Genomic DNA, 16,368 nt, shown 5'->3' with positions numbered 1-16,368 from the left:
ATTCAGTTTAACATCACATCAGAGTGTACTCTGAAAATAAATAAATAAATGAATAACTGCATGTTCCAGCATTTATATTGTTAGGCAAAACAAATGGAGATTGTAGCAATCTATTCGAGTAAGTAAATTTCTTTTAATGTACTTGATGAAAAGCTTTATTTTAATATACTAGCCTAACATAGCTATAATGGCAGAAAAAAGGAAAATGCTTTCAATTGATAGAAAGTTTAGACATGGTTAAATTGATAAGACATGAGGACATTTGCATCTCCCATGCAACTAGCTGAAAATTGAGTTTACTGTGTAGTAGCCCTGATTTGTGTTTCTTTTGGCCAATTATCATTAAAATGGATGAAATCTAATGAAATTTGTTGGTGTGGAATCACATTTTGGGTGGTGATGCAAAACAGGCATTAGCAAATCAGCAGCTTGTTTTACAGTAAGCCAGGTAAAACTAACAACAGTGAATCTGCAGCCTGATCTACAACATGCTGGGTTACACGGGTTGCTGCTTCATTATCCCTCAATTTTACACTTCTGTCCAAAAGAAACTTTTATCACTATACTTCTGAACTATAGAAAGAAAGTCTTGCATTTTCTATATAGTGCCTCTCACTACCACCGAACATTTCAAAGCACTTTACAGCCAGTGATGTACTTTAGTAACCTAACTACTGTATTATAAAATAGGAAAGGAGACAGCCATTGGTGAATGGCAAGTTCCCACAAACAGAAATGTAACAATGCTCAGATAATCTGTTTTTGTAATGTTGATTGAAGGATTAAATATTGGTCAGGACAGTGGAATAACTGTTCTTCTATTCTTCAAAATTGTGTCATAGGATCAACTGACATTAACATGTCATCCGATAGATGGCACTTCTGCCAGTGCAGCACTCCTTCAGTACTGCATTGGCGTGTTACCCTTCATTTTTGTGCTAAATTCCTGGGCCTGGACTATACACTGAGAGTGGATTTCTGCACCCCAGTGTAAATTCTGAGGGGGAGCCTGCCGCCACTTGACCAGGAAGAGTGGACATGGGGAGGCAATACTGTGGGGAGGGCCTCCAATTGGCACAGGGGCTCGGGAAGGAATCACCCCCTCTTACCCCAATGTCTTCACTGACCAGCAGCCTACATGCACACAAGTACATGTTTGACATAGGCCTCTCCCACAGCCTGGTGGTGGAATGGGGCCCTCAATTGGGCATTAAATGCCCAGTTGAGGACCTCAGTTGGGCCATGGGCAGACATGAGACATGCCCGCCACCTGTAAAATGTGGTGGGTGGAGTGAGAGTCCGGTGGGTCAGTAGCAGGAGTGCTGCTGATGCCGTGACTCCCTAATTCAGACCTTGGAATGGGATTTGAATCTGCAACCTTCTGAATCAGTAATAAGAGTGCTACCAAATGAGCCACAGCTGACACCAAGTTCCAGCTACCTGAAAGTAATTTTAATATAAATATAAATCTTTGTTTATTAAAATAATAATATCCCCCCCCCCCCCCCGGGGGGAGGTGGCAGGATGCTCTGCCTCCAAGAACTGCCGGCGAATCAGAGGGCTGGCAGTCCTCAGTCCCAGCAGCACCACTGGAAGGCAGTCAGTCGTGGACCAGGAGTAGCGATGGAGATCGGGGAAGCAGGTAAGTAGAGTGGCGATCAGAAGGCCTGAGTGAATAAACAAGCAGAGATGGCGCTTTCTGTTGGGGTTGGTCTTGGTGGGGCACAGGGTACTTGAAACAGGAAGACCCTCCCCTGAGCCTGCTGTCAGCTTGCCAGGGTACACCTATTGGCCTTACTAGATACTCAGTGTGGTGGCAGGAAGGAGCCATTAATTGGCCACTTAAGGGCCTCAATTGGCCCCAGAAGAGTTGGGCAACAGCAGAGGTGTGTAGGTGAAGGATACGGAACCACATTGCCATCACACCTGGTTTTACACACCCCAGCAAATCCTGTGCCACACACCTGCCAGCCCATTCCTGTAGGGTTGAAACATTCCAGCTTTTGGCAAAATTCAATATCTTTCTCCCATGGCAGGTTTGCTGTCGGGGGCATTTAATCAAGTGGGAGGGTGGGTCCCCGCCTTACTGTCTCCACTCTGATTAAGTCCATGGCAAGAAGGTCAGTGGAAAACCTTCCTGCCTCGTTGCCTGTTAAGGCCATTAAGTGGGCATTTTATGGCCACACCAGGCATTCATCCCACTGCTGCTGCTATGAATCCAATGGCAGGCGGGGGCTTGCCATGCGGGGAGCATCACAGGTGAACCCATGTGAGGTTGCTTGTGGATTTCTGGGGGTGAGGGAGGAATCATGGGACTCAGCATTGGGAAAGGGGATTCCTGCTGAGTGCCACTCACTGCCATTGCTGCCGATTCCTCCTCAACACTCCCTCCCCTGTAACTTGCCCTCCAGCCATCACTCACCTGTAGCCTCCCCGGTGGCCCTGCTATTCAGTAGAGCTGCTAATCTCAGATTGGGTGTCAGCTCTTGGTGGACAGGCTTCCACCCTCCTTGATCCACTGCTGTTCAGTTAAGACAGTAAGGAGTCTAACAACACCAGGTTAAAGTCCAACAGGTTTATTTGGTAGCAAACGCCACTAGCTTTCGGAGCGCTGCTCCTTCGTCAGATGGAGTGGAAATCTGTTCAGTTAAGAGCCTGTGATGAACTTAAGTGGGAGAGACTTTCCTAAAAGAGGTGATGTTGTCTTCTTGCTGCAGCTTCAACCAGCAAACAAGATCTCTAATGCTTTTATTATTGACTCTAAAATAGTGGGCCAGGTTACATAAACTTGCCCTCTAGTTCCTTGAGATATTTAAAATGACAAGTAATAGGGGGGATATAGAGAGACTTTCTTCTAGTGGTGGTGTCTAGAGCAAGATGGCATTGTCTTAAAGGTAAAGTGATGTCACTTAGAATCATAGATCATAGAATCATAGAAACCCTACAGTGCAGAAAGAGGCCATTCGGCCCATCGAGTCTGTACCGACCACAATCCCACCCAGGCCCTACCCCCATATCCCTACATATTTTACTCACTAATCCCTCAAACCTACACATCTCAGGACACTAAGGGACAATTTTAGCATGGCCAATCAACCTAACCCGCACATCTTTGGACATCTTAGCAATAAAATTACAAAACATTTCTTGACACAAAAGATATTAGAAGATTAGAACTCTCTCCATCCAAATACTGTGAATGCTGGGTTAGTTACAATATTCAAGACAAAGACTGTGAGCAAGAGTCTTGAAGGATATGGGTCAAAAGTAGGTAACCTCCACAATTAGCCATGATCTAATTGAATACTGAAACAAGCTCAACAGCCGACTCCTGCACCTATGTTCTTCATTGCTGGGAGATGCATTTAAAAAATTGTAAAATGCTGCACGTACAATTAAAAACGAACTACCAGTGACCATTAACACCTAGGCACATTTGTAAAGAATGATTTGCTTTATATGGTGCTTTTGACTGCCACAGAATGTCCCAAACTACTTTAATATCTGTACACAGCAATCAAAATCTCCAACTATTGCGGAGCATCAGTCAACACAGCAAAATAAATCAAAAGCTATATGCCAATACAATTGAGCATAAGTTAAAGTCAGGTCAGTGCATTCAGCAGAATTTGCAACCATTAATTTAAAAAATCTTGGGTGGCGCTGTCCTTTGTGGCAGAATTCCCACTGAAACTCCAGCATATGAAATCCACATGGAATAAAACTATTCTCACTAAAGCCAGGTTTTAACTCTCTGATCTCAGTAGTTCCTTTTTTTTGGAAATCCAGAATCCCAGGTATTTATTAAAAGAATTAATAATAAAAGAATTAAGCCGCAGGGTTCATGGTTTAAAACAATAGAATTTTAGTACACAAACATTAAATAGCTTGAATACTGATAATGACACAGTGTTACCTAGTCAGTTATGTTAAAGATATTAAAAGTATAATGAACACAGTTACTTGCACTCTAAACTGAATTTTTTAACTTAGATTTTCTTCTAAATCCATTTGATTTACACCCACCGAAACCTAAGCCAGAACTTCTCAGAAATTGGAAGATTAACCACTTGGTATCTGAAGACTGTTTCAAAGATTCATAAGAAGTCTCATAACACCAGGTTAAAATCCAACAGGTTTATTTGGAATCACGAACTCATGAATCCAAATAAACCTATTGGACTTTAACCTGGTGTTGTGAGACTTCTTACTGTGCCCATCCCAGTCCAACGCTGGCATCTCCACATCAAATATTCGTATAAGCGATGCCTTCAACTTACTTTCAGCAAAGTTGCCCCTTCAAATCTCGTCCAGCCATCTCATTGTTGTAGTGTCCCATTGCAACACAAGCATCGTTATCATCTTAAGCATGGCTACCTCTGGTCAGAACTTTCCTGGTTCTAATATCCTTCAACTCAGAAGTCTTACATCTATAAACTCTTTATTTCTCTCTTCCAGATTGGGCTATCCCAGGAATCCAACTCACTGTTAGTAGAGTCCGTCAGTTAACAAAGTTTTTAATCCCTTTTAACTAGCACACAGCATTTCAACTGAATCTAGCCTGAAACAGTTGCTCCCTGCATCTAATTCTAAATTAAAAACCAAAATCAAACTAATTGAAAAAAGAGAGTCACATACAATCTACACCCCTTATAATTAACTTCCTGTTGACACTTGTTTTCTTACTGTTTATCTCCCAGGCAGCCTGGTCGCATCATCAGTTATTGGAGCAAACCTTTTTTTTACAAGAAATCAACTTCCAAAAACAACCTAGTTCCTAAAGGGACCATCACCCTCACATAAAATATACGTTTTTCTTTTCCAAAAGCACATGGGCCATCACAAGCTCATCATAAAAACAGATTATCTGGTCGATATCGCATTATTGTTTGTGGGAATTTGCTGTTCGCAAATTGGCTGCCACGTTTCCTCCCAACGATGACCGCACTTCAAAACTACTTCTTTAGATGTAAACTGCTTTGGGATGCCGTGAGGTCATGAAAGGCATTCTAGAAATGCAAATCAATATTTCACTATGCAATCCAGTTTCATGTCGTCTTGTTGAAAAAATAGTGGAACAACGCCAGGACACAAATAGTAATTTCCCAATCATTTTTGTCTAATTCCATCATTTATTGTTCTCTATACAACCATTCAAGTAGAACAAAAAAGATGCTTTCTATTTCTGATTTCCAGGGATAATAGAAATAGTTGACTTATTTGTGATAAATGCCACAGATTTGCTCTGATTTGAACCTGGTTGGCAAATACAACTGAATGTACTGATACTTGAATTGTAAAGGAGTGTAACAGTTTGCTTGTGTTTTGTTGTGGATGGTACACTTTTTAAACTGCTTGATGTATTTGTAGGCTGGGGTAAATTTGCCCGTCTGACAAGAGCACTCACAAGCAGCAGAGGTGTTCTACAGCAACTTGCTCCAACTGTGCATAAAGGAGAAAGTGTCCATAAACACTCACGGCTGGCTGAGGTGAGAATACAACATTAAAATGCTTGTAAAATTAGGTCAAACAAGTCAGGGATTTCACAAATGCATACATGCATGTATCCATCTCACAATTACAATAAAAAGACAAAGTATTTATGCAATGTGTTTCATGATGTCCCAGAGCACTGTACATCCAATCTTGAAGCAAGCCACTCTTGTAATAGAGAAAACAGGGCATCCAATTTCTACAGTCCAAAGATGTGCAGGTTAACTTGATTGGCCATGTTAAATTGTGCCTTAGTATCCCAAGATGTGTAGGTCAGGAGGATAGAGCCTGGGTAAGACACCCTGTCGGAGGATCTGTGCAGACCTGATGGGCTGAATGGCCTCCCTCTGCACTACAGGGTTTCTATGATTCTATACACATCAAGGTCCCACAAATAGCAATGTGGTGTGACCAGATAATTGTTCTTAGTAATGTTGGTTGAGGGATTAATATTGACTAGGAAACTGGATAGAAGGGAAAAACAGTTTAACTAGAATGGCTGAAATAGTTGCCAACCACAAATTGGAGCCAGTTGGAAACAGTTGAACCTGATTGCCGGGGAGCTGTATCAGCATCCTCCAGTTCCCTCTTTGCTTTCATCAGATCCACCATCAGGAGAAATAGTCACCGCTGCTTTGTGCCAGGACAATGGCGTTGATAAACCTCGCCACCCTCGATTCTGATGCTGCTACCCAACCTTTGATCTACTGACAGGTCCCTAGAGGGCAAAACATTGGGAAATTAAATTCAGGGCATCCCATTTCCAGGTAAATGCTTTCAGTATAAGAACAAATGCTGAGATTTTAAAAAATTGCAGGGAAGAATCTCATCTTTAAGATTGTGTAAAATAGAGGACAGTTGGACTGCCTGGCTGGAGGCATGGGAAAGAGTTTGTACAATGTCATAACACAGAATTATCTGGCAAAATACATGGGAAAGGGTATACAAACTCAGGGTGGAATTTTTTTGTTTTTTGTCTGAGCATGAACTCAGGCCAGAATAGCAGTGTGTAGCCCACCGGCACTGCCAGCTTTTCCTGCCATATTTTTAAATATTTACACAAAATACAGTGAGGGGGCAGGTCCCATGACCTGCCCCGTCAGCAACCTCAGCTCCTGACAGATTGGAAGGGCGCTCCAATGTAAAGAAGATAAAAATAGCAAAAGCCCTCCCCCACCATGGAATTTCTCCGACAGATATGGAAATCCGACACCTCCTCCACAGATCTCCCCCCTGCCACTGTCTCCAGCACTGCCAGGGGGCACTACCAAGGGGACACCCCATGACCCTCTCCCACTGGATGCTAAACTTATCTGCGCGCTCCCAGTGGATTCTGGCCACCAGTTGCTGTTTTTAAAAACCCTTGTGTAAATACCGTTGACTTTGATGTCATGTTGCGGGGGGGTGGTGGTGGTTGGGGGGGGGGGTGGTGGTGGGGGGGGGGGGCAGAATCATAGACTCTGTAATCTAGTGAGATGTTACAGTGGGAGGCATGCTAATTATATGAAATATATAAAAAGTTGCATTGCAGGAACCCTGTTAGATCATGGTCGGGTGCAGGGAACCATCAAGTGGGGAAATCCCGCCGGCATAAAAGCCGTTTTGGAACTCCTCCTCAATTCTCTGCGCCCTCCACCATTCCTGTCCACCAAAAATAGGGTCAGAAAGTCCAATCCCTTCAGTCTAATTACATGCAAGAATGGGGAAGACTACTGTTATATTAAACGTATGTGACAAACAGCATGCAGGGAATCATATAAGAACATAAGAACTAGGAGCAGGAGTAGGCCATCTGGCTCCTCGAGCCTGCTCCACTATTCAATAAGATCATGGCTGATCTTTTCGTGGACTTGGCTCCACTTACCTGCCCGATCACCATAACCTTTACTGTTCAAAAATGTATCTATCCTTGCCTCAAAAACATTTAATGAGATAGCCTCAACTGCTTCACTGGGCAGGGAATTCCACAGATTCACAACCCTTTGTGTGAATCTGTGGAATTCTTCCTCAGCTCAGTCCTAAATCTGCTCCCCTTATTTTGAGGCCATGCCCCCTAGTTCTAGTTTCACCTGCCAGTGGAAACAACTTCCCTGCTTCTATTTTATCTTTTCCCTTCATAATCTTGTATGTTTCTGTAAGATCTCCCCTCATTCTTCTGAATTCCAATGAGTATAGCCCCAGTTTACTCAGTCTCTCCTCATAAGCCAACCCTCTCAACTCCGAAATCAACCTAGTGAATCTCCTCTGCACCCCCTCCAGTGCCAGTATATCCTTTCTCAAGTAAGAAGACCAAAACTGTACACAGTACTCCAGGCGTGGCCTCACCAGCACCTTATACAGCTGCAACATAACCTCACTGTTTTTAAACTCCATCCCTCTAGCAATGAAGGTCAAAATTCCATTTGCCTTCTTAATTACCTGTTGCACCTGCAAACCAACTCCTTGAGATTCCTGCACTAGGACACCCAGGTCCCTCTGCACAGCAGCGTGCTGCAATTTTTTACCATTTAAATAATAGTCCATTTTGCTGTTATTCCTACCAAAATGAATGACCTCACATTTACCAACATTGTACTCCATCTGCCAGACCTTTGCCCACTCACTTAGACTATCTTTATCCCTTTGCAGATTTTTAACGTCCTCTGCACACTTTGCTCTGCCACTCATCTTAGTGCCATCTGAGAATTTTGACACACGACACTTGGTCCCCAACTTCAAATCATCTATGTAAATCGTAAACAATTGCGGTCCCAACACTGATCCCTGAGGCACATCACTAGTCACTGATCGCCAACCAGAAAAACGCCCATTTACCCCCACTCTTTGCTTTCTGTTAGTTAACCAATCCTCTATCCATGCTAATACATTACATATGGAGAATAAGAGTGTCTAAACTCCAGCCGGTCATTTCCCTGTTAAGTCAACTGTTCACAATAAATCACAAATGTCCACAATCATTATTGACTGGCAAAAAATGAGCACCAACTGATATCCTATTGGATTTCCCAATTATTCTAGTTGTTTCCAGTGCATGCCGGTTATTCCAGTTAAAAGACTGTTAGATACAGGATGGAATTGTCTGGCTCGTCTGGCTGGTGATGCCAACGAGGATATAATTGGATTGCCTCATCCACCATGAAGAACCCCGCCACAGTGGGGCCAGGACATCTCAGACGCAGTTGCAGTTTCAACCAGTTTCAACTGACTTTTCCTACTGTTCAAATCAGTGCCATGAGATCTTTTATATAGACTAAAACAGCAGATGGAGCCTCGGTTTAATGTCTCTTTGAAATATGGCACTTCTATTAATGCTGCCCTCCCTCAGTGCTGTCCTGTGATGTCCATCTAAGAATTTGTGCACAATTTTCCCATGGGGCTCGACCCTACGACTCGGGGCATGTGCTGCAACTGAGTTAATACTAAAAGTAATAAGTGCAATCCGGTGAAATGGATATGTGGCAATCCTATAAACAGACCTGGAAAGCTAGCCAGCTGTTTATTTGCTCAATGCTTGAAGTATTCATCAAATTATTCAATTTGTTATTCAAATTGTTAAATCTGTGGCCTTGTCAATATTTTTTTCTCTGCTGGTGAAATCTGAGGGCCATTTTTCAGCAGTGAGCTATTGAAATACAATCAGGAGCAAATTGACTTCATTTATTGCATTGTTTGTTCTTGTATGCAAAAATGGCTGATATATTTGCTGACATAATGGTCACTGGTTTTCAGAAGCAAATCATTACACGTGAAGTTCTTTCTATTTTGTACTTAAGACACTCAGGAAATGTTAAATGTTAAAATTGTAAAGCAGATTATGTATTCCTCAATTTTGGTATGCTGCAAAATCCTTGTGATCGATATCAAATTCGCCTTTACTAAATAGCAAATGTCATACAAGATTGGTGCTATCCTAAATGAATTCTGCAATGAAGACTGGAAGAGAACTGCAATGACAGCCTTCCATCCACACACAGAGAAACAGAATAATACAAATTTTATCGGGCATTAATCACAGAACACTTAATACTGTACGTAATGCACATTTTTCTCAGCGTACTATTTAATTGAAAGGAAATAATGTCACAAGAAATAGAAAGAAGGAATGGGTATTTGACATTGGATGTTATTAAATGCTTATCAAGTGCTGTTTGGTCCTTTTGACTAACTGATATGATTCTTCGGTAATGCTTGTAATTGGTTTCCATGGTAAAAATCCTGCTAAGACTTGACAACTGCCATCCTCTTCAAAAGCTGAGTGCTTTGAAGTCTTGGTTGTGATGCTGGGGTTAGCAATTACCAGCTATCTGAACTGAATAAGCACGTACCTTTGTCATCAAGATGAGTTGTTACAATGCGGACTATGCTGCCACTGAAAGGAATTTTTCTCTTTTAAATTTCTAATTTGAAGTGCTCTACTGTCATGAATTATTAAAGACTTAATGCCCCCAGCATCCTTTATATGCCTGTATTGTATTAACTTAAAGCATTTGTATCTTCTCAATGAGAAAGGAGATGTCCTGGTAGCAGTAGCTACAAGCAGGGTAGGGCAGGGATGAGAAATATAGTTAATGTTTGTTTGTCACGTGTTTCTGATATGTGTGTCTTTTGATGCTGATAATTTCTCAAAAAGAGTTAAAAAAATTAAATGTTCCCTTGGAAATGTGGTCAGCACTACAGCTGTGGAATCTCAGATATACCCGCCACTGAAGTTTGCTGTCTTCAGTTTGATGAATTCTGGGCCAAACTGTTCAGCTGAGGTTTTTTTGTGTAGGGGAGAATGGGAGGAGTTGCCGTCAGTGCCAACAAAGCCATCTGAGGACATGATTGTGGAATGATTTTATTGATCGTTATGGAACAGTTTCTCACCTGAATGCCATCAGCATAGCAAATCATCTGTGGTGGATAAAGGTTTTGTTAGTAAACATTGACATCTTTATAACTCACAGAGTAGAGTCTATACAATAAAAATCCTGTGGAACTAGTTGTAGAGATCTCCAATTTCTGCACCAGTGAAATGCTTTACGTTAAGAGATAATAAAAGGAAATAAAGGGAATTTACAAAATCTTAATTTTTTTGTTAGCTGTGAAAGCTAAACATGGGAGCCAAATCTCACTTTTTAGCAAGGGAGAAAGAGGAGTAAATCTCTAATCGTGATCATGAATATGATATGAGATGGCTCTTGCTTAAAGTATATCCATTAGGCAGTTCAGTACAATATTGGGCCAGAATTTTCCAGATGTTCAAGTTGGCATCTGCCAGCCTGAACATCCCATTGACAACAGCAGGACCATTGGTGAACAGCACGCTGCCTCCCGCTGTGAGAAACATGCCGTGAAGAGGCCAGAAAATCCCCTCGCAAGGACTCTTTTTGATATGTTTTATTCAAGTACAACATAAAGTTGGCTTACATAGCTTAGTATGTATTTCCTTATGAACCTGAATGTTTACCTGAGCTTGCACAATGGCCAGATTGACAGTATGGACAACATGAAACTGTCAGTGTTTACTATCACTAGCCCTCTCAAACTGCCAGCAATTTCTGGAGACTGCACACACCTAGTCAAATGCGGAAACTCAGACGTTGCTGTCAGTGATTCTACAGTGCCCTGTAGGGTGCACTGTTGAATGCCCCCAGTCTGCAATCAAATAGAAATCACTAAAACTGATATCATTAGTTTCACTGTAAGAACCTTGAAAAAGTCACACCTTATTGAATGTTATGTAACTGGGGATTTTGATGATGCACTGTGTTCATAGTGACTGCTGAACAGCTTCGCTGTCCCTAGAAAGATTTTATATTTGTAAAATGTCAGGTTCTCCCTTATGATTAGAAGCATAGCATTTTTATCTTTTTAAAATCCTCTTAATGCTGTGTGTATGTCCCAACCATTTACTTCATGCTCTAAAGATTTAATCAAAAGGGTAAAGCTATGTGTATTTGACTTGTTGGTTTGCTGTCTGAGAATATTTTACTTCAGTGTGATTATCTGCTTATGGCATCACTGTTGCCGGATACCTTGAGATCCCTTGACTTGGCGCAGATTCAAATTAACATCAGGAAAGGGGAAATCAGTTAGTTTGTGACTGCTGGAAGGTGATCTATATCCTGGGAATTGCTAGGATTCAGTCATTCTGTGGCAGTTGCATCTTTCCATTTTCCATAACCTCAACAGCGGACTCCAGAGAGTTGAGGGCTACCCTCTGAAAATCTGGCTGCTGATTCCTAAATTGAATCCTACCAGTGGACCAGAGGAGAGCTACATGGGCAATAAAAGAGCAAGTCATTAGGATGCTTTCAAAAGTGTGTTAACCAGGGTTCAGGGTAAACACATTCCTCTTAGAGTGAAGGGCAAGGCTGGCAGAAGTCGGGAACCCTGGATGACTCGGGATATTGAGGCCCTGGTCAAGAAGAAGAAGGAGGCGCATGACGCGCATAGGCAGCTGGGATCAAGTGAATCCCTTGAAGAGTATAGGGGATGTAGAAGTAGAGTTAAGAGAGAAATCAGGAGGGCAAAAAGGGGACACAAAATTGTTTTGGCAGATAAGGCAATGGAGAATCCAAAGAGTTCTACAAATACATAAAGGGCAAAAGAGTAACAAGGGAGAGAGTAGGGCCTCTTAAGGATCAACAAGGTAATCTATATGCGGATCCACAAGAGATGGGTGAGATCCTAAATGAATATTTCTCATCAGTATTTACTGTTGAGAAAAGCATGGATGTTAGAGTACTTGGGAAATTAAATATTGATGTCTTGAGGAGTGTACATATTAAAGAGAAGGAGGTGCTGGAAGTCTTAAAGCGCATCAAGGTAGATAAATCTGCAGGACCTGATGAGGTATATCCCAGGACGTTGTGGGAGGCTAGGGAGGAAATTGCGGGTCCCCTAGCCGAGATATTTGAATCATCGATAGTCACGGGCGAGATGCCTGAAGATTGGAGAGTGGCAAATGTTGTGCCTTTGATTAAAAAGGACTGCAGGGAAAAGCCTGGGAACTACAGGCCAGTGAGCCTCACATCTGTGGTGGGTAAATTGTTGGAAGGTACTTTGAGAAACAGGATCTACAGGCATTTAGAAATGCAAGGACTGATTAGGGACAGTCAGCATGGCTTTGTGAGTGGAAAATCATGTCTCACAAATTTGATTGAGTTTTTTGAAGGGGTAACCAAGAAGGTAGATAAGGGCAGTGCAGTTGATATTGTCTACAAGGCCTGTGACAAGGTACCGCATGGTAGGTTGTTGCATAAAGTTAAATCTCATGGGTTCCAGGGTGAGGTATCTAAATGGATACAAAATTGGCTTCTTAACAGAAGCCAGAGGGTGGTTGTAAAGAGTTGTTTTTCAAACTGGATGCCTGTGACCAGCGGTGTGCCTCAGGGATCAGTGCTGGGCCCACTGTTATTTGTCATTTATATTAATGATTTGGAAGAGAATATAGGGAGCATGGTTAGTAAGTTTGCAGATGACACCAAGATTGGTGGCATGGTGGATAGTGAGGAAGGTTATCTCCAATTGCAGCGGGATCTTGATCAATTGGGCCAGTGGGCTGACGAATGGCAGATGGAGTTTAATTTAGACAAACGCGAGGTAATGCATTTTGATAGATTGAACCAGGGCAGGAGTTACTCAGTCAATGGTAGGGCGTTGGGGAGAGTTACAGAACAAAGCGATCTAGGGGTACATGTTCATAGCTCCTTGAAAGTGGAGTCATAGGTGGACAGAGTGGTGAAGAAGGCATTCGGCATGCTTGGTTTAATCGGTCAGAACATTGAATACAGGAGTTGGGACGTCTTGTTGAAGTTGTACAAGACATTGGTAAGGCCACACTTGGAATACAGTGTGCAATTCTGGTCACCCTATTATAGAAAGGATATTATTAAACTAGAAAGAGTGCAGAAAAGATTTACTAGGATGCTACCGGGACTTGTTGGATTGAGTTATAAGGAGAGGCTGAATATGACTGGGACTTTTTTCTCTGGCGCGTAGGGTGACCTTATAGAGGTCTATAAAATAATGAGGGGCATAGACAAGGTAGATAGTCAATATCTTTTCCCAAAGGTAGGGGAATCTAAAATGAGAGGGCATAGGTTTAAGGTGAGAGGGGAGAGATACAAAAGTGTCCAGAGGGGCAATGTTTTCACACAGAGGGTGGTGAGTGTCTGGAACAAGCTGCCAGAGGTAGTAGTAGAGGCAGGTACAATTTTATCTTTTAAAAAGCATTTAGATAGTTACATGGGTACGATGGGTATAGAGGGATATGGGCCAAACACGGGCAATTTGGATTAGCTTAGGGGTTTAAAAAAAAAAAGGGCGGCATGGACAAGTTGGGCCGAAGGGCCTGTTTCCATGCTGTAAACCTCTATGACTCTATGCTCAAGATTTGCTTCAGGTACCTGGACAGATCAAGGGTCTCCAGAATGGTTGTGGTCTGCTGTGTCCTTCACGACATTGCATTGCAGTGAGGAGTGGAGCTGCAGGAAGAGGCAGGTGCGGAAGCACCAACATCCAAGGAAGTAGAGGAGGCAGATTTGGCTATTACTCCTGCAGCTACATACCTGGATGCCAAAATTCCCCACAACTAACTCATGCAAGCCAACTTTACTTATCTGTGTGCATGAGGCCATCAAACAGTGCTATCAGAAACCCTGTGCTTTCCCTCACACTCCCTCAACATACGCATAGTTCATCATAGCAATCAACAAGGCAACCATCACATTCACACATTTTCCACCCCAGGAAAGCTGAACATAACTTTCACCTGAAGGTTACCATCCAAATGGGGGCTATAACAAAGAGGACAAGTAGCCAGGAGAAGAAAAACTTTTGTTCATTGAAATGAACATCAGCATAATACCATTAACATACCTATAAACACCCAAGTGAATCCTCTTGTGCAAATATTAAAGCTTTCTTACCCACTTTCTCTTACCCCTCTACATGGTACAACTCCTGTGGCTTTAGCAGCGTGGAGGCAGATTTCTCCTCCCCTGATGTCACATATGAGACACTTGTGATGGACATCCTATGAATTTTGAAGCATGTGAGGTCATGTCAAAGACTGAACATCTACACCAGTGTAGGATCAGAAAATGTCCCTATTGCCATATGCCCTTCCTCCTTCTTCCCCCTCATGGTCCACTTAGACAGTCCACAAGAGCTGGAGAGCACTTGACTGCAATGGAATGAGGCACTGAGCCACCAAAGTGAGGCTTTGCTCCATCCTGTGTAAAGTAGCAGTCAGAGTGCAGACTATTGGTCAGGGCCAACATATACTTGGTGACTTGCTGTGTTGGATTCTCCAAGCAAGTGGCCATTATTTCGGACAAGGTGGACCTTGATTCAAATGCCTGAGGCATTATGGCACTCAAGCTAGTGACAGACTGTTCTAATCTCTCAAAGCATGTACTGCTTCTGGAAACACAGTCAGAAGCATACCCATTTCCTTTTGGTGCCCCACAAGTTCCTCTTTTGTTAATGGCTCCTGTGTCAAGGTGGAGGTTTACAGAGGTGTTTGAAGAGAAAGGAATGGCTGGAATTGCAGGATGGCAGGTTGGAGGAACACTGTGCAGAAGAATGCTCGAGATCAGAGGATAATAAATGTCACGTGAATGTGGTATGACACTCATCTTTCCTGATGTAATGAGAGTATTAAACCTTTTCTGGTACTGAATCTGGACCTGGGCACCATCCCCCTCCTGCTCACAGCCTCTGCTATTTTCAGCTACACCTGCTTTCTTTAGATGGCTGACCTGTTCCTTCTGTCCACAGGGGAGAGGACTTCCCTTCTGGCTCTCTCCGTCTTCAGCATGACTTCCAGGGAAGAGCCAGAGAACCGAGGGGGAGTTTTCCTTTATCTTCCTTCCATCTTCTTACCTTCAGTTTCCATCAGAAACAAACTTAGCTGCATCCCATCTGAGCCCTACTGGTGTCCCTTTAAATAGAATACATTCATATAGCGCTTTCATCAACAGAGCACCCACAATCTGTGATTGTCTCGGAAACACAGAAGCTAAAGAGCAATGACAAAGCCAGCTTCAATTATAAATGTAGCCAGGCCACTGCTGGCCTTCTCGGTGCGTGTGGGTTCATTTGATGAAGATTCTGCCTATTAAGTTTATACGCTGAGCTCTGGGTGTGATTCTCATCAGCAAGAAGCAGCCCATCATGCAAAGAGAGAAACTGCAAAGTTCCAACAATAGCTAATGATCTAGTGAAGGGCCTCACAGGGGTATGCGGAGCCTGCAATCTCTGCTCCTGGGACCTTACACTCATTTGGGGGGAGTTTTAACCCCCTTTGCCCAACTGTAACCGGGGTTCAAACCACTTAGTGCTCTTTTACAACCCAGAGGCTCTTGTGACTCCACTTTTTTTCCCCCCAATGTCTTCCTTCTATCATGGTGGCACAGTGGTTAGCACTGCTGCTTCACAGCGTCAGAGACCCAGGTTCGATTCCCGGCTTGGGTCATTGTCTGTGTGGAGTGTACATGTTTTCCCTTTGTCCGTGTGGGTTTTCTCTGGGTGCACTGGTTTTCTCCCAGTCTGAAAGATGTGCTGGTTTGGTGCATTGGCCATGCTAAATTCTCCCTCCGTGTACCCGAACAGGCACCAGTGTGGTGACAAATGGATTTTCACTGTAACTTCATTGCAGTGTTAATGTAAGCCTCCTTATGACATTAATGAATAAACTTAACTTTTTTCTTGGACAATGGAAGCCTCAAGAATACATGCAAATTGTGGTCTTATGGTATTTGCAGGGCCCCAACGATATTTTATGCCCTGACGGATGAAGTTTTCATCCTAAACATTACACTGTGCAAAGACTGATGGGCAATAAGTGGAGATCTTTACAGTCATGTGGAAGAGTTAGTTTTCTAG

General features: G+C 42.8%; 1 protein-coding gene across 1 annotated transcript in view; it reads left to right on the top strand.

The window, feature by feature from the left end:
* kcnh1a (potassium voltage-gated channel, subfamily H (eag-related), member 1a) overlaps positions 1-16,368 on the top strand; it is a 257,744-nt gene that overhangs the window by 43,810 nt on the left and 197,566 nt on the right. Inside the window, exon 5 of the mRNA XM_078230547.1 lies at positions 5,371-5,489. Within this exon, the coding sequence (XP_078086673.1) occupies positions 5,371-5,489 (119 nt within the window). The remainder of the gene's footprint in view (positions 1-5,370; positions 5,490-16,368) is intronic.

The sequence above is a fragment of the Mustelus asterias genome, chromosome 15, assembly GCF_964213995.1.
Source record: "Mustelus asterias chromosome 15, sMusAst1.hap1.1, whole genome shotgun sequence".
Taxonomy (NCBI): domain Eukaryota; kingdom Metazoa; phylum Chordata; class Chondrichthyes; order Carcharhiniformes; family Triakidae; genus Mustelus; species Mustelus asterias.
This window is presented reverse-complemented; position numbering and strand designations above follow the sequence as displayed.